Source organism: Amphiprion ocellaris, chromosome 5, assembly GCF_022539595.1.
Source record: "Amphiprion ocellaris isolate individual 3 ecotype Okinawa chromosome 5, ASM2253959v1, whole genome shotgun sequence".
NCBI lineage: Eukaryota > Metazoa > Chordata > Actinopteri > Pomacentridae > Amphiprion > Amphiprion ocellaris.
The window spans coordinates 5556908-5580409 of NC_072770.1; the positions used below are offsets into that span (position 1 = coordinate 5556908).

Below are 23502 nucleotides of genomic sequence, written 5' to 3' on the forward strand. Positions count from 1 at the left end.
ATTAAATTATGATTGCATAAAATATAACTGTTGATGTTTTAAGCATTAGGTTATTGATATACTGCTATATGATATACTGCTATATGCGTCTACGTTGTGATCTTGACCATCTTTTTATAACACAGAGAGGTTTCAAAGAATTCTGCTGCACACAGTAGGACTTTGCAGTGAGGTTCAAGTGAATCCTTTATGAGAGCTTGTTACTGCAGCTGTCCACAGCGCTCCACATCTCAGCACCATGGACAGCAGCAGCAGACTACAGACGCACAATACAGTTCTTTGTCTTAAGAGGTCCAGTGTTGCTGGGAGACAGCAGCATATTTGATTTCAGCAGTGCTGTGTCAGATGGATCAGTGTCTTCTTCAAGTAGAGGTCTGGCTGAATTTTAAATTGCTTGTAATTTGTTTTTAATTTGCATTCACATCTCCTGAACACAGGATTACACTGGTTACTAGTGATGCCTTTTCATTTTAGTGTTTATTTCTCATGAGTTTATCATTTTAATAATTACTTGATTCTTTACCCACATAGCAATATATACCTTGAAAGAGTTACTGGGTTCCATCCTGCCTCTGAAACGATTCTTCTTTAACGTCACTCCAGCAGAGGAGATGTGAGAGTGATGACAGTCTTATGCTCATCTGAAGACAATATCTGCTGTCTACTCCAGCGTTTTGGGTTGGTTAAATCAAGGGCATCTTCTTTATTATAGATTCCCCTCATTCTATTCTGTTAGGAAACAATCGTAGGATGCCAGTAAGTAGAGGATGAATCTTGAGTCTCATTAACTCTTTCAAAGTACAGATTCTTGATTAACTGATTAAACATCTGGCCTAGAATATCTGAGAAAATTGGCACAATACAATATAATCAAAAAGATTCCTTTTTCCAGCCCAAAACACAAAAATATTGAGCTTATAATCGTACAAGACACTAGAAAGTTGGAACTACAGGAAACTTTGATTAATTTTTGACTAACTGATAAACTTAGTAGGTATGCAAAATCTGATTCTACAGATACTCTTGAAAAATGTATAATATATACAATGTTTACAAGACATAGAATGCGTTTTCATGTTTTCATTCAATTTCAAGTTAAGTCAAGTTAAGTATGTGATGCACTTAGAGATAGCTGTATAGTTTTACATTGACTCTGACATCCTTTCTTACTCTCTGTGAACCTTAAATGTCACTGTATTGCAAAATGACATCTCTTTTGCATTGTGCCACTTGTGCCCAATTAAGTGTTACATCCACAGATTCCGAGAAGAAAGGGAACAAACAAAACCTCTTGTCTGATGGATGCATTGCTTTACAATGCTCATTTTTAATGTTCACAACCACTTACTCTTTAACCATAATTAATGCTAATTATATCTGATCTTAATTTGTGGACACCGCTTGATATGTAAGACCTTTTAATCTAATGACAGATGCCAGGAAGAAGGGGAAGCTCCACACAGCGACTGCAGGTCGTGTCAGTGCGAGGTCTGATGAAGGATTATTTCTGATGCAGCTGCATGATTAGAAATCTCTCCCTGCGTCTGCTTGGTCCTTGTCCTACCCTCTCATGTGGATAAATCAAAGTCAGATCCTAACTAAATATCTGTTGCTTCTCTGGCTGCAAAGTCATTAATCCAAGGGTTTTTTCCCCATGGGCAGGCTTCTCTACTTGTTATATAAAAAATAATCTTGGTTTCTTGTCCACTGTCTGCATCTCTCTTTTATTTGTTCTAATGGGCTTCTGGTTTTCACCCCTGTGGATGAGTTATGTGCCCTGCTGGGGGGTTTTTCACTGGGATTGTGTGTGTAGTGGTGCTGTAAATTGCTACGTCGTGCCCTAACTCCACATTGCTCTAAGGGCACATTCACAGAATCTGCAGCTCTCCACTCCAACACACTACTAATGACTGTACTGGGGGTATATAAAGACAGATAGAGTAGAAATTAAGGCAACTGTGTCCTGTCATGCCTAATCATGCCACATCCACACTCCTGTTGCCAGTCTCAGACACACACCCTCTTTCTTTTCCTTCCCTCTCTCATTTTTCTCTCTGTATGTCCCTTTTTTGTGATCCCCCACATGCCTCTGTTATCATGGCCTGGAGAGGAGTTGTGAAATTCGTGACATTCAGATCTAGGGGGGCTTGGTGACGGAGGACAAGAATAGTCTCCTGAGTTCCTGCTGGAATCTGTCTGTCTTTGTTGAGGAAGTTATACAATGTCAGTGCCCTCGATAATCTCGCTCTTGCAATTTGTGGTAGAGAGAGAGAGAATCTCATTTGTTGCATTTGGTTACGGAACAGTGGCTGCCTCTCTCTGCTCAGCAGCCCTACAGCAGCACTGACCAGGAATGTATGCTCAACCTGAAATGGAATAATCTACCATGTGATGTAGATACAATGTTAATGCTTTGTTTGCAAGCCAGCGTACCCCCAGCTCTTTTTTCCCTGCTGTGAAACTCATCATTGGCAGTAGACTGTTGCTTAAAAGGCAGTGGAGTCTATCTGCTTAAAATTCTAGGTTGCCTGTGTCAAACAGAGCTCTCAAACAACCCCAGAGACACTCAGCAGCTTGAGGATGGAAAGTAGTTCCTCTGACTAACAGCAAGGGGTAGTGTTGCTCTGAGACACCGGCATTAGTTTTCTGCTTTCCTTTTCCTTTGGCTTTTTTTTCTCCTGTTTGCTATTCTTACATAAAACCCTGACTTACAGTGTTGATTATTCATCTTCATAGGGAGTAGTGAACATTTTGTACAAGTTTTACATTAGAAATTTGGAGCTTGCTCTTTAACGGCCTCCAAAATACAACTGATGAAAGTCATTACTTTAAAATTTAATATGTTGCTGAATACTACTGGTGACTTTGTGATGCTGGCCTTGTAGGGTTGTAAAGATATGACAATGAAAAAAAGATTAATGGGGCCTTTTGAAGCAAAGCAGAAATCGTTTTTTCTTCCTTGGGAAAAGTTTGCCAAAAAGTAAATGCGAACATGATTGTGGGCATTTCAGGCCACAGAGGCAGAGCGTGTTGTCCTTGCGATCTTGTCAGGGGTGTAGTTGTGCGCACAGCTAGTAAATATTTTATGTGTCTGTGTCCTGCTTTGCTGTTCCCACTGGGGAAGAGCTGTACAGTAACTATGTAATGACTCCTAAGCCCTTTAGGCCCACATTATAGAGGTTCTCATTTGGAGTGAAAACGGATGTTTGGACAGCTACTCCATAAAGGACTGTGCTTCTCCTTGGTGTTTCAGCTGCTATTTCCTGTATATGTTCAATCAAGGCAACAATACAAAGTGTAGTTCAAACATAGAGATGGCAGCTGCAATGTAAACAACAAGACAGACTCTATTTGTTGGTTAGCTCAACATTTTTGTCTTAACTGAAGCAACTCAACAAATATTGGATGTGTAGCTATGAAATTTAATACAGATGCCCCTAATCCCCAGAGGATAAATCCGACTATCTTTGGTGATACCCTGACATTTCATCCAACACCTCAGCTACATTCATCAGTCATTCTGTTACACAGAGAAATATTTGCTCATCTACAGACAAACACTGGTACTCAGTGTATAATAATAACTTTTCTTCTAGCATTGCCATCAGGTCAAACTTTATTTTGTCCAATACTTTGGCCAGATACTTACACTACTGTTCAAAAGTTTGAATGTGGTAAATGACTATTCTAGTTGGAAATAACTGATTTTTAATGGAATATCTACATAGGGGTACAGAGGAACATTTCCAGCAACCATCACTCCTGTGTTCTAATGGTACCTTGTATTAACTAATGGTGTTGAAAGGCTCATTGATGATTAGAAAACTCTTGTGTAATTATGTTCACACATGAATGAAAATGTGAGTTTTCATGGAAAACATGAAATTGCCAGGGTGACCCCAAACTTTTGAACTTTTAACCCTACATCACTTATGATGTTTCCATAAGTAGTAGCCAAACTTTCAGCTTAGTGTCAGTTAGTTAATACTGGCTTGCTAATACACTAAACTAAAATGGTAACATTATACATACATTATACCTGATAAATCAGTATATGTCAGTGTTGTCATTTTGAGCATGTTAGGGGTTTAGCTCATGTCACTGCTGTTCCTAAATGGAGCCTCATAGAGCTGCAAACATGGCAGACTCCAAGTCTTGGTTGTATGTAAGTGACTTTAGCTAGTGACTTCATTAGCTGTGGGCACATTGATTTCATTTGCAGTGTAAACCACAAGACTATTTATGACAGGTCTCTTTTTTGCTGTTGTTGTTGTTGTTTTGTTTTTTTCCTGACAGATAATGATTCCAATCAAATTTCTGCACTGTCTCAGTAACAAGCTTTTTTACTGTGTGTTCTAAATCTGTCTCTTGCTGTGGAGATGATTTGTTAGTTAAGTATTTATCTACCGCTGTGACAGTGGTGTTTCAGGGTGGATTGAACCCCATCACATAGAGGGCAGTCTCTCATTATGATCCTCCTCCTCCCTTTCCCAGTCAAGTCCTCAAAGTCAAGGCTGACCTGCCTCCTGCCTTGTCTCCTGAATGAAACCTGCAGACATAGACTAATTACATCAAACTGCCCTTTCCCTTTCACCTGCCTCACACAAATCACTCTGGGTAAATAGCTTTTTTTTCTGTTCCCACATCCTCACGAAGGACATCTTTTGAGGGGCACAAGGGAAAAGCAATAGTGAAAAGAGCTCTTGAAACTACATTACAGTAGCGACAATAACAAGTTTGTCAGCAGAAGTCTGGCTCAGGAGAATTATTCTGTTAGAGACATGACATGTCAATGTCCTTATCAGCAGGAAAACCAGGGCAGGCTGACTGTAGAAGAGGAGCAGCCATTTGTGACCACTTCACTTTATAAACGCTCTTGAGAAAGCAAATTTTCACTTTTGGAATGTACTGTGAAAAGTACAATAAATCTGTGTAAAACACTTTCAGATAAAATACAAGAAAAAAACAACTAAGGCATTTATATAGTTGGTGAACTGTCCTAATGAAGGTGAAGGCGAGAGCTTTCACCGAAACTGTCAAGAAGGTAATCAACATCTATCTATTCACCTTATGTCTGAACAAAAGAACTCAAAACTAATGTGCTAATGCTCCCATTTTAAAGCAACCAACCAGAAGAGACTGGACCACCTCTTTTTAGAAGAGATTCTGACCAGCTACTGCATTCAGAGTCAAATATCTTTGACAGTAGCCTGGAAGTCTTGACCCAGATAAATCAGATATATTCCTCTGTTGTAAGTTCCTCTACAATGCAGCCATGCTTTCTTTCAATACATTCTTTTATCCATAACTTACCTAAAATCAGCTGTCCATGTCCATTTTTACAACGCATGATGGACCATTTTTAATGACCAACAGAATAGTCAGAACAGTCAATATCAATATCAGTCAATAATGGAGCTGAAGGACCTTGCTGCGGACACTGTGGATAAACATGGTACATCCCTTTGTCCTCTCCTCTAAGCTTCTGATTTGATTTATAGCCCACATCTGGCCAGAGTCCAGTCAGACCTAATAGAATCACAAAAGGTTGACTAGGGAGCCGTTGGGCACCAGACATTAGGTCTGATGCATGAGGAGGGGACAAGAGAACAATCAATGCACTTGAACCTGACAGACCAGGGCAGGGTACATGGTCCTATCACTGTCAAAAAATCACTCAGATACACAGTGTATAAGACAGTCAATGGAGAAGGCAGCCAGAGGCAGAAGGAGGACATGAAAGAAGGAAGAGAAGACAGAGAGACAGAAAGAGAGGTGAATTTGAGGGGAAAGAAAATGAGAGGAGACAAGAAGGTAGAGATATCAGACAAGATGTACATCTCTTGTTTGACTATAAGCACACATGCTCTGCCAGCAAATTGACAAAGATATCATTTTCCACACCAGCTGATGTCAGAATCACTTCTCTTTTTGATTTAATCAGTCAAACTATGTTCAGTTATATTGATTTTAGTGGGAAAATATGACCTATTCTGTCTTCAGCAAGAAATGCGATCACAAATTGCCTTGCCTTAACATGGCGAGACTTGCTTCCATCAAATCTTAATTTGTCATCATGGAAGTAATTGGCAGGTAATCTATAAAGAAAATAGTCATCTGTTGCAGCTGAAATGCAGTCGTCTACAAAGTTCTATAGCAAAAATTAAGTCTAGTCTCTCTGTAACCTTGAAGTGTCTTTTTATTTACATTACGCCACCTATCTCTCCCTATGAACAATCATTCATGGGCAAAGAGTGCTTGTGAGGTGAGCAGCAGGAGGGAAGATGCCTTTGTGGGACATTGGTAGGACATGTACGTATATTTGCTTTCTTCATGGTGGAAATGAGAAAGAAAAAAGTCAGACTGAGTCCAAGAAACCATCCTATTTGTTTCCAGGACAACCGTACAACAAGACAGCCGAATGCACCTTTCTCTTAATCTGGCAGAAATAGGAGCTACTTAGTCAGAGAGCAGAGAGGAGGGAGGGCTGGGATGTGTACACACATAAACTACTGTCAGACAAAAACACACACACTTGATGAGGGTTGAGACAAGGAGGGAGGAGAGAAGAGAAAGAGTTAGAGGTGTTGAGAGGGAGGAGAGACACATAGAGAAACAAACAGAAGTGGAAAACGAAGAGGTATGACTGTCCCACTGTAGTCCTGTGTTGTAAACTCATATCCTGCACACTCCTGGGAAGTCTCATCAGCTGTGCAGCAGGATGCCACAGAGGAAAAGGAGTTTCACATTCGGAGCTTATGGAGGGTAAGATAACAGAGCATGAATCTGTCTGAATGTCAGTCGATTTGGTGTTTTGCCAGTCCTATGCGCTGCAATGAAACCATGATACAGTGGTGTACCTGTTGCATCATGTTGCTAGAGAGAGAGTTGGGAGCTCAGAGAGATATGCTGCACCTGCTCAGTACTGTGTCCTCCTAATTTACAGCTTTAACTGTTAATGCAGAGATGCTAAAATAATAAGATCGGTTTATTAATGTGTGAAGCCACAGAGGGAGGGAGTGGTTAAATAGATTGCTAGTGTGCATGTGATTATCTCATCAGGATGATGGTTGATGTCTCAGTCACAGTGACCTGTCACAGCATGTGTGTTTTTTTGTTTTGTTTTTGTTTTTTATTTTTTGAGATCTCATAGGCATTGCAGATCAGACAGTGCAGCCAACTTAGCACAGTGTCCTAAATGTATTATCGTGAAAAACAGCAATGCACTAAGAGTCCATTGGCAATAAACAAAGTTATCTAAAAATGATGACGGGATTAGAAGATGTTTCATTAAAGTGTGTCTTTTTTTCTTGGAGGAAAACAAACACATTAGAAACAAAGCACTGATCATTTGTCATAATGTCATTAAATGTTGGTAATATTCAGCTATTGTGAGGTAAGGGATTCAGTGGTTAGATGCATCTTCACTTTGGTGGCACTGAATAGCTTAAATACCTCATCAACATAAGTGAAAAGATAGTGAAAAGAGGAAATGGTCTCAACTTTGTACTTGTACAGTGACAGTGTTTTATGTATGTGACTGATGCTTTTCTATCAGTCAGAATGTTAATCTCTGACATATTTGTTTTCTGGTTTATGAGCAGTGAGCTGCTCAGCCACACAGACCATTAGCATTCATGAGGCACTGAAATTACCGTTATTATTGTGTTTTTCTGCTCATAAGCTCTGCCAAGTCTGCCTAGAAAACATTCATGAGGGTCAATTTGACATAACTGTAGAACAAGTCACGTTGAAAGCTAGCCCGAGCGCACAGAGAGACACCACCAATCAATAGCAGACAAGGAAGTATTTGTATAACAAACACACAAGATTTTGAGAACAGCAGCAATCACTTTGATATGAAATAAGATTTAAGAAATAGTCTACAATAAAAATGTAGTTGTATTCTGAAAACTGCACTCAAGCGCACACTTCTCTGTAATCTCAACTGTGTACTGTGTATTCATTTTTGCGTGAACTTACTGGAGAGTGGTATTTTCTTGTCACAAAGCTCAGAAGTACTGTTTGTGTATATGTAAACTACATGTTGGAATGGAGGGCTCAGTGGTTAGCACCGTTGCCTTGCTGCTATAAGAACCCCAGTTCATGTCCCGGCCTGGGCCTGTGCATGCGTGGGTTTCCTCCAGGTACTCCAGTTTCTTCCCATAGTCTGAAAGCATGCTCAGGTTAATTGGTAACTCTAAATTGTCTGTAGGTGTGAATGCGAGTGTGATTGTTTGTCTCTATATGTAGCAATGCAATAGACTTGTGTCCTGTCCAGGGTGTCCCCTGCCTTCTCCCTAAGTCAGCTGGGACAGACTCCAGCCCCCTGTGACCTAATGAGGATTTAGCATTGTATAGACAATGGATGGTGCATCCTGATGCAATCTCTTCCCCAGATAAACAACACACACAAATCGGGCTGTTAATAACATGTAAAAAAGAAAACATGATTCATCAGGCCAGGCCACCTTCTTTCATTGCTCCATGGTCTAGCTGCGACAGTGTGCCCATTGTTGGAGCTTACAGTAGTGGATAGGTATCAGCATGGGCACTCTGAGCTGCCTTATGGGTTCTCATACCTTTCTATCACAGCCAACATCAGCCTTTTCAGGAATTTGTGCTACAGTAATGCAGATATACTACTATAATATAGATAATAGATATATACTACCATTCAAACGTTGGGATCACCCAGACAATTTCATGTTTTACATGAAAACTCACACTTTTTTTCATATGCTAACAGAAATGCACAAGGGTCTTCTAATCATCAATTAGCTTTTCAACACCATTTGCTAACACAATGTAGCATTTAGAACACAGGAGTGATGGTTGCTGGAAATGGATCTCTGTACCCCTATGTAGATATTCCATTAAAAATCAACAGTTTCCAGCTGGAATACTCACTTATCACATTAACAGTATCGAGATTGTATTTCTTATTATTTTAATGTTATCTTCACTGAAAAAAAATGCTTTTCTTTTAAAAATAAGGACATTTCTCAATGACCCTAAACTTTTGAACAATAGTGTAGATAACAGATATAACTTCCTTGACTATTTACATCATCACTTCGACCCTCACATTATCATTTTACATTTGCTTTAGGAGCTGTCCTTGCAGAAATCTTTTTGTGGCAGCCCAGTTTGCATGTACAGTTTAGTGGTAATTGCCGTTAGGACATAATAACATGGCCGTTTGTACAAAATGCTTGTAAATTGCCACAAACAAAAATGAATGACTGAATTCATAACACCTTGAAATTGTGTGCTATTTGAGCATCAATTTTATGGTCTGCAGTGTTAATCTCCTGGTTGACAAACACTGTTTTTATGGTTTGCAAATTCAAAGCAGGTGGGAAAGATGATTTGAAAACAATAGACAATCAATTACAGCATGTTTGTTGAGCTATTTTGATTACTGATCCACTAAACCTCCCACTTATAGTTAACCAGTATACAAACAGGTGAGTGACTTTCCTAAATTTGATGTTGTGATACTAAACTGAAGATTCAGAAAAGCTTGTCGATGATGCTAGTGTGTTCACAGCCTTAAAATTACAGCTGGCTGGTTTCCTGCTAGTGAGTAAAGTCAGCTTTCAGCCTGAAGACAAGTGGCAACTGCTCAGCCAAGTGAAAGATTATAGGATTGTCTGCATATCCCACTGCTCTGTTACACTTTCCCTGCAGGTATTATACCTACCTGATGATGTTGTTTGGGAGGACGATGCTTTGACTGTGCAACTGGTGCATCTTTTGTTCATGCATTTTGGCTACAATTCAACTGTAATGCTTCATGTAATATTTATGATTTTCACAATTCTGCTTCATCCGATGGAGAGATTTTGTGTTCCAGCTTTAACACACTGAAAACCTGGCTTCAAAATTTGAGCATTTCTCGAACATTAATGTTAAAAATTCCTGACTATATAAGTAACATTCAAGTCACAAAAACATTTTGGGGTTTGACAGAGTTAAATTCTCACAGAGAACACAGTTGATGTGACTCATATTGCTAAATCAAGACTGATGACATGAAGTAGCATATTTCCTCAGTGACGTCGGTGGCCTTTATTTACCTCAACTGTAGGAGGTGAAAGAGATGAGATTGAAGACTGCAGTTCATTTGTGTTAAATACTGTAGCAATTCGAGAATACAATCACTTGGACTATGGGCAGTTCATGTTGTCAAGCAGAGAGCATTGTAGGGGTTTAGCTAGCAAAGGGCCACCATGACAGAGAGTTCTGTGGTGATTATTGGTTTCCAGTGGCTTGTATATTAACCAAAGTTAACCCAGCCAATGATTCCATGACCAAGTGGGCTAGGTTCTACCTACCACGATTTTGCTCCACATGTTGTTAGTCTTGAAAATTGCATTAGTGGGACAATATGACAATATACTGATATATTAATATGTATGCAATGCCAACATGTGCCTGGTTTGCCCCCTCTGCAGATAGGCCGCTGTATGTGAACACTTAAGTGAATGGAATGATGACATCCCTCTCTGTTAGGCGCTAAGCACATTTCTTTTAAAATCATTTCTACAGCATGCACAATTTGGTTCTGTCCGATTCCAGACAATTTCACCTGCACAAAAGATATCTCTACTGTCAGCATTTACAGTGAAATACATGTAAAAATATACCAATTATAATTGATGTCCTTTATATATATATATATATATATATATATATATATATATAAATATATGGCATGCCGTTTAGGAAATTATATATATATATAAAGTCTAGAATTCTGAATATATGGAATGAAACTCTGAATATATTGAATGAAAGTTGGAATATATGGAATGAAACTCAGAATATATGGAATGAAAGTATGAACATTATATATATTCCGACTTTCATTCCATATATTCAGAATTTTTATTTATATATATATATATATATATATATATATATATATATATATATATATATATATATATATATATATATATATATATATATATATATAAAATTTCCTAAACGGCATGCCATATATATATATATATATATATATATATATATATATATATATATATATATATATACACATAAAGGACATTAATAAAAAACTACTAAAACAAGATCCACAGCCTGTACTAGTATGACTTGCCCTCCTAATGACCAAAATAAGAGCTTAAAAGCAAAGGTAGTGAAATTGCTCTGGAAAGAGATCATGGGGTTAAGTGAGTAGCGATTTTTATGGAAATAGACTATGTGCCTTTGCTTTTTCCAACATGAACTCTGCTTGCTTTAAACCACTGAGAAAAGCACTGAAAACCACAAACACCAGTGATTTAACTGCAGTGAGACAGACATGTGAAATAGCCAGGGCAAAACTGTAATACTTTGTCAGAAAACAGTGTGTTCATGTAGAACCCCATCACTCATAAGCCCTTTCAGACATGAGATACATTGTATTGCTGATTACATTGATATCTTAAAGTGGCAGCATTCTATCATTGGAACAAAGGTCACGTTTGCATTAACATTCTTCACAGCGTCATCCAGGCATACCCAGAAGACTGATGGAGAAAGCAATGATACATGAGCACATTTGATTTGATGTCTCTTTGATTCTTATTCCCTCCATGACAACTCCTGCTTTTGTGTGAATGCTGCTGTCTTGCTGTTATTATCTAGTCTATGTATCATATGGAGGTTTACTGTGTTGACCTCTCTCGTCATGTATTCACACAGTTTTGAGAAGATTTAAAACTGTGCTGCTTGCATTATCAGGATGATGCCAAGCTGTGTTCTTTTTAGAAACCAGCCAAACACTTTCTTCCCAACTGAGGGGTTTGCTTTTACGAAAGCTGCATTCAGTTTTGTTCCAAAAAGTTTGATGGCTGCTAGAAAATTAAATTAGCGTGTGAAATTCTGATTCGCTGCCATCTTTGCATATGCACATACTGCTTAAACTAGTTGGTAGATGAATAGACTGCCAGAAAACAAGTAGAATGTAGACTCAACTGCTGAGAATATACTTTGCTACTGTTTTACATTTTAGAACGGCACAGATTAAACTTAGCAGCCACAACAGCCTTTATTTATCAAGCCTAAGCAGAAGAGGAGGACCAAAGTAGGACAGTTTAATAGTATAAGTGCTCTTGACAATCTTGTGCTGAATAGTACTGTTTGATGAATACACTTTGCTGCATCTTGTATTGATTTCTCATCATTTAACATAATTCATTGAGCTTTCTGTCTGAATGGGCTAATTTTCTTGGGTGTTTGGTTCTGATAGCATAAGGTGCATGCTGGGATTAGAAGTATAAGTTTTAATCTTTCAGCTGCCCGGAAAATTTATGTGATAACTTATCAAAAGACTGTAATTATAAATACAACAAAATGCAGTATTTTAATGAGTTACAGTAAAAATCTCATATTCTAATAGGAGGTAAATGACCTGACCTGAAATCTTATTCAGATTATTTCTATAATGGTTTTGAAAACAAATGAGATGTACCATGTTTTCTGAAATAGTTTTTCAGAGTAGAAACTGTTCCCCGAATGCAGACAGTTGCTGTTTTATATAGTATGCCTGCAAATGTTTCACAATAAAAGCCTTGAAATGAAGGGTTTCTGTGAAGCTGTGACACCATGAGTGCAGATGGTCGACAGTTGCCATGAAGGAGCTTATTGATAGATGAAGAGGTTGCTCTGGGAAATGCACTCACCTCACTGTATCAGCGAGGGTTAAATCAGTTGTTGTGGCTGAAACATATCCATCACTGCAGTAATTATCCTATGGAAGGCTCTTACCTATTTGCTTAGTTAAATCCAAGTGGTGACTTTTTTTTGGACAGGCAGTGTATTACCCAGTTGCAAGTAGATTATCTTCTGCAGTTCAGGTTATTAGAGACCAAGATCACAATTCGAGGAATAGTATGTCTAAGCTTAGTAAGAGTTTTTAATTGCTATACTACCTAAGCCCATTTTGTCTGTTACTTTGTGTCCTCTCTTGAGTAAGCGTCATGTGTTTCTACAATAGACGGATGTGTAGTTGTTTATGTCATGGCCTGCTTTTCACTCCCAACTGTTACCACCAAAACAGCGTGTTGCCTGTGTCAGCAGGAGGAAAATCACCAACCGTATCGCTGACTGGCAAACTAATATTTCCATTCTCAACACCCTGCAACAAACACAAGCAGAAGAGCAGAGCCCTCACCAGCAGCTCACAGAATGTCAGTGTTTGCATGTGAAATACATTTTTACAGTCACACACAAAGGTTAGTTGTATCTAATGACAGAACAAAGTACTAAAAGTGTGTGTGTGCTACAAAAGGTTAATGGAATAACATGTTTGATGCTAGAAGCATGGTGCTGATACTGTTTCAGTTTCTTTCATCATCTCACCCTCTTCTCTAATCTCATCCAATGTTGTGACAACAGACACAAGTAGACAGGCAGAGCTAGAGATAGTAACTGACTACTGAACTATAGAGCTTTGGAATCAGAAGGATATCGGTGCAGAGACAGAAGCATGTACAGATACACAGATAAGACAGCCTGGTTTTTACCACTTAGCTTTGTTCTGCCGCTCAGTGGTGTGGGCATGCTACTGGATATTGATGGCAGCACTGTCATGAGCAATTGAGGACTAAATCCACATTTCTGAGTTGGAAAACTGTCTGTGTTGTTGCATTATTATAATATCAACAGATATATGAGTTGCAAAAGTAGCAGAAGTTAGCAGCTCTATTTATTTTTTAATAGAAAATGTAGTGCAGCGATTTCCTACATTTCTGTAAAAACGTGAGGTACTCGCACTATACTTTAGTGTTTCCATGTCTTGATACTTTGTAACTATACTAGATAATCTGGAGGGAAATATGGCATTGTGCTCCACTATATTTATTTTACAGTAAGAGTTACTTGTCACTTTTGATTAGACAGACAGAACATATACACTACCTGTCAAAAATTTGGACGCACCTTCTCATTTAATGGTTTTATTTATTTTCATGACTATTTACATTGTAGAGTCTCACTGAAGGCATCAAAACTATGAACGAACACGTGGAATTATGTAGTAAGCATAAAAGTGTGAAATAAGTAAAAAAAAATAGCATATTTTAGAATCTTCAAAATAGCCATCCTTTTAATTACTACTTTGCACACTCTTGGCATTCTCTTGCTGAGCTGCATGAGCCAGTCATCTGAAATGGTTTTCCAACAGTCTTGAAGGAGTTCCCAGAGATGCTGAGCACTTGTTGGCCCTTTTGCCTTCACTCTGTGATCTAGCTCATCCCAAACAATCTGGATTGGGTTTAGGTCAGGTGACTGTGGAGGCCAGGTCATCTGATGCAGCACTCCATCATTCTCCTTCTTGGTCAAATAGCCTTAGACAGTCTGGAGGTGTGTTTGGGGTCATTGTCTTGTTGAAAAATAAATGATGGTCCAACTAAACGCAAAGCGGATGGGATGGTATGTTACTGCAGGATGCTGTGGTAGCCATGCTGGTTCAGTGTGCCTTCAGTCTTGAATTAATCCTGAACTCCTCCTCCATGCTTCACGGTGGGAACCATGCATGTAGAGACCATCCATTCACCTTTTCTGCGTGGCACAAAGAGATGGCGGGTGGAACCAAAGATCTCAAATTTGGACTCATCAGACCAAAGCACAGATTTCCACTGGTCTAATGTCCATTCCTCGTGTTTCTTGGCCCAAATAAATCTCTTCTGCTTGTTGCTTTTCCTAAGTCGTGGTTTCTTAGCAGCTATTTGACCATCAAGTCCTGATTGGTTCAGTCTCCTCTGAACAGATGATGTAGAGATGTGTCTGCTACTGGAGCTCTGTGTGGCATTTATCTGGGCTCTAATCTGAGATGCTGTTAACTTGCCATTTCTGAGGCTAGTGACTCGGATGAACTTATCCTCAGCAGCAGAGGAGACTCTTAGTCTTCCTTTCCTGGGACAGTCCTCATGTGAGCCAGTTTCATCGTAGCGTTTGATGGTTTTTGCGACTGCACTTGGGGATAAATTCAAAGATTTTGCAATTTTCTGGACTGACTGACCTTCAGTTCTTGAAATAATGATGGACTGTTGTTTATCTTTATTTAGCTGATTGGTTCTTGCCATAATATGGATTCTAACAGTTGTCATATAGGGCTGTCAACTGTGTACCAACCTGACTTCTGCACAACACAACTGATGATCCCAACCCCATTAAGAAGGAAAGAAATTCCACAAATTAATGTTGACAAGGCACAGCTGTGAAGTGAAAACCATTTCAGGTTCTACCTCATGAAGCTCATGGAGAGAATGCCACGAGTATGCAAAGCGGTAATCAAAGGGTGGCTATTTTGGAGAATCTAAAATATAAAACATGTTTAGACTTATTTCACACTTTTTTGTTTACTATATAATTCCATATGTGTTAATTCATAGTTCTGATGCCTTAAGTGACAATCTACAATGTAAACGAAAATACAGAAAAACAATTAAATGAGAAGGTGTGTCCAAACTTTTGACTGCTAGTGTATATAATGTACAAAATACAGCGTGTTGTTTCATATTGAAATTAGATTCACTTCACCAATTACAGTAAGATGCTATTCACACATTAAATGAATTAGAAAAACCATCAGATTTTGCATTCTATTCATCTCTTCTTCTCTTTGAAGGTAAATAAATTGTTTTCAAAATAAATAAGATACTGTTCTCTGAATATTTAACGCAGGCGACAGTAAATTGCATGAGATGTGCTGTAAGTGTTTCCTTCAGATGCAGCTCTTGCTTCAGAATCTCCTGGGTGAATCTTAAATGGTTTCTGACATAACCAGGAATCTCATCTATCATTTTTGAAAGGTTTTTCATGAGACCAGGGAAGGGAAAGGAATAATCAATACAATGTCTTTCTGTCAAAGTCAACATATATTTGCCACCAAGTGGGAGTGAGTGGCATGCAAGTGAATTGATTTTGCTGTGCTTAATATGCTGATGGACATGTGAAAGTCACTTTAGAAGAAGTCTTTGAAAGAGGAGATCTGGTTTGTTATTTTGTTTTGTTTTCATGTCTGAGACCCATTCTTGTTGCACACCATACCAAAACCAAACTTTAGAGTTAAAGCATAGCTTCATTCACCTTGATGGTATTTTCATGTGGTTGCTGTACCAATGAATGGAGCAAGTGCCTGGGAATGAGCTGGCACAGAATGACCATGGTAATCATTTGATTGGTTTATCCCTGGGGAGGAAGAGATAAGTAGTGATTATCTCTAGATTGATTGTCCTCAGCCAGCGTCTTCTTTGGTGCTGCTTCAACCATTGATCTGGGTGAAAGAATTGGCCCTGTATCATTTGAATGCAGAGTTAAACTGAAGCAAAAAAAACAACAACCTCTCTGTTTTTTTCATGTGTGCTAATTTACCTTTTTATGTTGTGAGATATTTCACTATTCTTTTGATGAATTCTGCAGTATTTGGGCAATAAACCATTCAAACATTTTAAATCCAGTCTGTCTGCATCTGCCAGCCACTCATTCCCATCTCATTCCCACTCTGGATGTAAGTAGCTGGCAGGCAGAGGAGCAGAGAAATGGAGCGATAAAAAGGAAGCTGTGGAAGGTGGTGATGTGGATCATATTCATCTGGTTTCACAGAGGCGCACTATGGTGTACATGCCGAAAACTATAGCAGCAAAAAACAAAGTTTTTGTGTTTGCAGTGTCATCACATGTATTGTAAAAGGAGTAGCCTGCAGAAGCACAGAGAATTATCACCCACCTCTGCAGTTCCCCTGCAGGGTTTCAGCGTTTGTTGCATCACTGTTGAGCTTTTACAACCTAAAACTCGACTGTTTCGGTTCCGTCTCATTGCTCCCATCAGTCTTGTTTCCTGCCACAGCTCTGATAAGCCTGCTAAGTGCTTCTGGGTGACCAGTAAGTTAGCAAATAAGACAAAAGTCGCAACTTGCTAGTAAACATAGTGGGTCATTTAGCAACTACAGAGATATTTCCTTCGGTAGTTGGTAGTAAACAGCAGTTTTTGTAAGACTCAGTGTCTGCTAAACCTGCATACCAATAACTGTCCTAATAATTCACCATATTAGCTGATAATATGTCAATGTTGTGTTTACAGCTTGTTTTGTTCTGCTGACAAATGGCCAAAAAGATCCCCCACAGCAGGTTGAAGGAACCATTTCAATGCAACAAACTGGGGGTTCTGCTTAAGTTTTTATTTAAGGAAAAAGCAAGGCACATAAAAGCTTCTTGTTGTGTTCACTGTGCAAATATTACCATCGCAGGGCATTATGTTATCTACTGTTATTTCGTGAAAATCAAGCAATGCTTAATGTCAATCAAAACTAAATTAAAATGGTAATATTTTTAGGTTGGGCAGCAGAGTGGTTATCACTGTTGCCTCACAGTTAGAAGGTCCTGGGTTCAGGTCTCAGCTGGGGTCCCTCTGAGTGCTTCGGCTGCTTCCACGTTACCACATGTGTAGGTACATTGGTGATCCTAAGTTGTCTGTAGGTGTGAATGTGAGTGTGCTTGGTTGTCTGTCTCTCTGCATTAGACTGGCGACCTGTCCAGGATGTACCCTGCCTTTACCCTAAGTAAGCTGGGATAGACTTTAGCCCCCTCACCACCCTCTGCAGGATAGAGTAGTATTTAGAAAATAACTACATTTTCAGTGTTAAATTATCTGCACAGCTTCTAGTGTACCGCAGAATTGAGATCAAGTCTAATCTAGTGTCACCTTGTTTCTCTCTAGGGTCGACAAGAGCTTCTCCAGGACCAAAATCTCATGGTGAGTCTTTTCCTTTTGAGGAGCAACATTATCCATCAGAGAGTTTCATTTCATTCCTCACTGATTCTAACACTCCTCTTCACTGATGCATTTCCAAATACTGAAGCTTTTGGCATAGAGACTTTAAGTATGGTAGTATATTCAGTCATGTGACTACAGAATGAAACATACCATGGGTGTCATGTCATATCTTTGTTCCTATCTGTCTTCTGTAATATTCCATGGCCAATGTTAGGTCGTCCTTCTCTTCCACCCATGTTTACTGTCAGGATGCCCTCCTGTTCTATGCTGGAGCAACCATACTTGTATTTTGCCAGTTGTCTCAGCATAAAGAACACAGAGGTGGATTTGCTTGTCTGTTTAATGTTTGGCCAAAATGTGGTTTGCCAAAATGACAATATGATGATCTAATAAAGTAGTGTTTTAAAAAAGAAAATAAAGGCTTACACGGCTGTATTTTTCAAGCAGTCGAATCGTAAGCTTTCCTGCCTTTTTATCTCAACTCAATCTTTCCTGGCTCCTAATAAGATTTTCAAGTGTGCATATAATTATTTTCTCACTGGGAACCTCTGCTCTGATGACTCTGGGAATCTGTATATGATCAAAATGGAGATAGTGGAGCTTGTACTGTTTTCTACTTGGCAGGTAGTCTCCCAGCATGGAGGGGGACTGTGTGGATTGAAATATGAGGGCAAGAGCAGATGGAGGGAGACAGGGAGCACAAGAAAAGTGTGTAATACCAGCTGGCCATGTAGAGCAGAGGCGTCTGAACTCTCAGCCATTTAGGCCCCAAGCAATCGATATTACCACTTTCACACAAAAAAATGTTTCAATAATTTATTTGTGGTCATGTTAATTTTTATATATCTTTTTAATATATTAAATATTATATTAAATAAAATACAATGTAATAAATTGTATTTTAATACAAGTAGATGTCTTCATGATTTCTTGTTGCTTCACTGGTTGCTATAATTTTGAAACATAATTAGCAAAATTCTCTTTTTTGCAAACACTAATGTTCAGCCTTGAGTATGAGGGGAAAACTAAATATTAATTACATTTTTTTAAGTGTTAGTGCGAATGTGTCATTTGAAATGCAACAACATGGTGTGTTCTTTTGTTCAAAGGGATTTTGTCCTTCTGTTTACAAGACTATCATCCAGCCTGCAAGCAGCGAAAAGAAATATGTTACATCATCATCGTAAATCAAATGGGCCATAGACTTAGACAAAAGGTGGAGTCATAATGAGCCTGGAAAGGATGACGTGAGTGTATATTGGAAAAGGGAAATCGTAGGTGTGAGGATGGTTCAGGCTCATCAGAGGAGAATACACTCTCACACAGCTGCTGAATTTCATGATGAGGATTCTCAGATTCTGTTGCAAACAGGTCTATAACAGATGCTAATGGCGCCTCAGGGCAGGGTTATGCAGTTGCTAGTTGTCGACAGCAAAGCTCTCTGATTGTAATCACTGAGTCATTATGCCAATTGTGTATTCCATCAGTCTCAGGGTGCACTTAGATTAAAAAGTACCAACGAGATACTTAGTATTTAACAACTTTGTTTTGGGTGTGTTGCTTCTTGAGGAGTTACTTTATCTGCAGATCTAGTAGATTTAGCTTCAGTGTCGTATATAATGACACACTATAGAAAATAGTTTTAATTGGGTCTCTCCACCTCTGTTACCTAGTCTGTCCCACAGCTACTGTGTTGGAGACAGAACCATGTCAGAAAGATTTACGAGAGCAGCTTCAAACCACAGTGTGTGTCATTAAAACTGGCTTCCCTGCATCCTCTGCCACATGCTGTTGCCTCAGATCCATCACAGAATTTTCTTCAACCAGCCAGGTGTACTGAAGGTGTGCGAGAGAGTGTGTGAGGGGGCACAAACACACAAAACCCACACTTCTTTGTCATTTACCACGTACCACCATCTCCATCATCTCGCCATGGCACAGAAAATGTTCTGTTCATGGTGATGTGACTTGAGTGGCCCTGTATCGTTAGGACAAAGATTAGCTCTTCTTACTTGACTGTACTAAACTGCTGACATCACAGTGTTAACAATTAAACACTCATTAACTTGATTGCTCTCAATAATGGTGGTGCTTATCTTCCTCAGTCTAAAGCTTCCACTGTGCTGCAATACAAAGTCCAGAATAAATGCCATGGCATTTCTGCAAGAACTGTTAGTCTGCATGTGGACATTTTGGTTCCTAACTACTCATTTTGCATTAATGAGGGAAAGCTTTAGAATGGTGATGCAGCAAATACAGTGCAACAGCAGTATTGTACTCCACTTAAACTAAAACACCTTTTAATTGGTGTGTCTGGTTTGGGACACCCCTCAAGGGACTCCTTTTTTTTAGTTAATGTGATATATTTATATTATGTATGTGCACAGCTGGAGATGCGTCTGTTGCCTTGGAGCCATCTACTCTGTGCAGCACAAAGGCCCTGAGCCTGAGCAAGCCTCTGACTGACGTGAGAAACTGGGTGGTAATGAAGTGGTCCTCAGCACAGAAAGATGAGAAAGAGTGAAGCGATGAGGCCTCTAATTGGGCATCTGTGCCACTTCAGATTGCTGTTAATGGCCAGTCTCCATTCTAATCTATATTAGAATGGAGACTAAGTGTGGAGAGAAAAAAGCAAACAGGAAAGTAGAGTAGCAAACTGCAGCTCTGTGAGAAAACTTCGGATTGTTTGGGAGGTCATGGCATGGCTCGTCTGTCATGGGGACAAACGTTTCACATTTGCTGTATTAGACGGTATCAAATCACACAAAATATGAAACAAAATTGCCTAATATTATGCTATACCCCTTGTTCCCTCTTGAATTGGCCTGCACAACTCTACCTAGCTCATTTCACAGCTGATGGCTGAGCAGACATCAAACTGAATTTATTTTAATGCTCATTGAACTATTCCTGGACAGTCTTAGCTGGCAATAGATGGTGTAAACTTGCTGCTAAAATATTCTGGGGCTTCACTTTTATTGTCCAACCATTATGCATATCATACACGGTGCATGATGTGAGTTGCTGTCCTCTCACCACGGTATATGAACCTTGTGTAGCACTGTGGAAGCTGATTGGTTGCAATGCTCCATTTTCTTTTTCACAAGGCTTCGCCTGTTTCATATTTTTACTGATATGAGTCTATTAGCACCACTTCTGGACCAGATTGTCACTTGGCTGGACCATCTGTTGCTCTGCATAGTTAATGTTTTCCTCTTCTGCCCTCTTTCTCTCCCCCGTCTTCACAGATTGAAGGTTATTGCACAGGTGATCTCTATCTAAAAGATCTATATCATTCGTCTGGAACCAACAAGACTGGAGCTCATTTATGAGCCTTCAGTCCCCATATCTTATCATCCCACAAAGTGTGGGTTATAGCACTTCTTACTTCTCCCACATATAGACTCAGACATCACTTTAAGGCAATGCAAAATTGTGAAGACTTTTATGTTCCTGATTTCACATTTGCATTTTGTTCTCACACCCATACGTTTTGAAGATATTTTAATTTTAGGTATGTGGACACAGCTCCTACTGGGATCCCAGAACAAAAGCCTGAGGCATGTTTCCACAAATCCCATTTAACTTGAGTATCTAAGCCGTGTAATAACACATGTAAAAAAATAAAAAGCCATGCCTAGAATTTCAATAGGGACATTATAATGTGCATGTACGATGTATGTAATGTAAATGGTACTTCTTGTTAGAATGGTGAATAATACACACATTAAAAGCAGAGTACATTTATTTACAGTGGTTTGTTTGTGTATTTGTTACACAATACATTGACACTATAATAGGGTAGATTGTGAAAGTATGTCTAGCAAACCTGATTTAAATCTTGTCATGATGGAAAATCCTACAATATTTCACTGCGGCTTTAGGATGTTGTTCTACAAACCTAACACTGAAATGTATCCCCCTCCAAAGTTGTTGCTTTATGAAACCCCTTATCTTACTATTCATATCTTGCATAATAAAATTAGTGTAATTAATGTTAATAATCTCTGGGGGCTTTCAGTGAGAACAGAACAAAATCCTTTCAAAACCATTTTGTATTATTTAGCACCAGGATGGCCACACTCATTAAACACAGGTCGGGTCTCCTGGACTGTTTCACAGAACCGGAGCGGCTGGGTTTTATCGTGGGCAAAAAATGCCTTTTTTTGTTGCTGCTGTTGAGTCGACTGTGTCCTATTTCGTCTGCACCATAACAAAACACGAGACCTCTGCTGTGACCCGGGCTGCTGTGTCCAGTCGCCAGCGAGTTCACAGAGGAAATCATGAGCCGGTGCGGTTGCAGTGTGGTCTGCTTCTGCAGTTAGTGCAGAGGGCACAGAGAGCAGCGTGGTGGTGATGATGGAGGTTATTCAAGCAGATGGGGTTTGCCTGTTACTCAGTGCACCTGTTCAGTTAAATACATGCTAGACTGCAGCTGCCATGGTAGATAAGAATAGAACCTAAGAAAAGAGACACTCTTGTCAAGGTCTTTTTGAAACTCTGCCCACCTTATTGCTACGTTTCAAATCTATTTTTTTTTTTTTTTGTATATCGCAATGTTCAATTTTAAGACACTGCAATGAAGACATTATTTAAAGTGCTAATTCTAATCTTACACAAGCACTGAGTGTACATTCCTCCCTGTTGCGCTCCATTACCCCATAGACATATTCAGCTAATTAATTAAAGAGATTGGACTTATTGAGAGGGTAATATTGCCTGCTGTTGTAGCCATTTCACATTATCAGAAGGTCGTCTCCATGTAATCAAGCTCTATTACATCTCAGTTCAGGAGACACATCAATTAGCACATCTCAATGGGTAGGATGGCAGAGAGCAAAGGAGAATGATAATAAAGGAAATAATGCATCACTCTCACAGTACAGTTGTTTAACTCCGGTATTTATAGTTTGCTTTGCGGTGTTTGGGAACATTGTTCATAAATGACAACTGCCAAATCATTCCTAACACGTATGCAATGACGTATATGTAATCAGTGTGGCATATTCTGAAGCTGATTTCTGAAGCACAAGTTGTCTCTGGAAATTAAATGTGGTATTTTCTTTTTCTGGAAAATGATGAAGACGGTGTTTGATGATGAGACTACAAGCAGAAGAGGCTGCATGGCTTCTAAGTGAGTGGTATAATGCAAATGGTTTCAGTTTTTGTTGATTTCCCACAAAGCCATGAAGCAACTTTTATTTATCATTCATGTATGCTGCTTTTATGCTTCAGTATTACCATCTCACTATGTCTTACACCAATGCTTATTTTTCAACTATTATTCTACATTTACATACACATTTCTTTTCTTGTTTCATTCTCTGCTTGAGGTCAGCCTGTTTTGTACGGTGTTTCATTCTTTTGCGTTTTTCACTCAGCAGCATCGGTGCCTTCCTGGATGACAGTCCTCCATGTGCACATAACAACTTTAATCACTCAGTTAGTCGCAGGGGCATTCAGAACACTGCAGAGTGTGGTTAGGTTCAATCCACTTGGCAGTCAGTCACTTCAAGAGGAGGGACCAGCCAGAATTTAAATTTATAAACCTTATTTTTATGGAGTTTTGCCAAATGAGAAGCAGCTAAAAAGCAGTCTGTCATGGCAATAACATGCTGCGGATGTTTGCTCTTCATATGTTACATTGTTTGCATGAAAGTTGAACCTTGTTATTCCCTGGATGATATTGTTCATGACAAAATTAAGGTAGTTTTT

At 39.1% G+C, this 23502-nt stretch overlaps 1 protein-coding gene across 7 annotated transcripts in view; it reads left to right on the top strand.

The window, feature by feature from the left end:
- The window catches only part of rap1gapb (RAP1 GTPase activating protein b), a 107191-nt gene that overhangs the window by 32600 nt on the left and 51089 nt on the right, over window positions 1-23502 (top strand). For 2 of the 7 annotated variants that reach the window (XM_023287583.3, XM_023287589.3), the window contains exons 1-2: window positions 6630-6765; window positions 17731-17766. In XM_023287583.3, coding sequence (XP_023143351.2) covers window positions 6722-6765; window positions 17731-17766 — 80 coding nt within the window. In that variant the 5' untranslated portion in view covers window positions 6630-6721. Of the gene's footprint in view, window positions 1-6624; window positions 6766-17730; window positions 17767-23502 lie in introns of those variants that run through there. The other 5 variants (XM_023287591.3, XM_055010703.1, XM_023287593.3 and 2 more) reach the window with 4 other exon arrangements.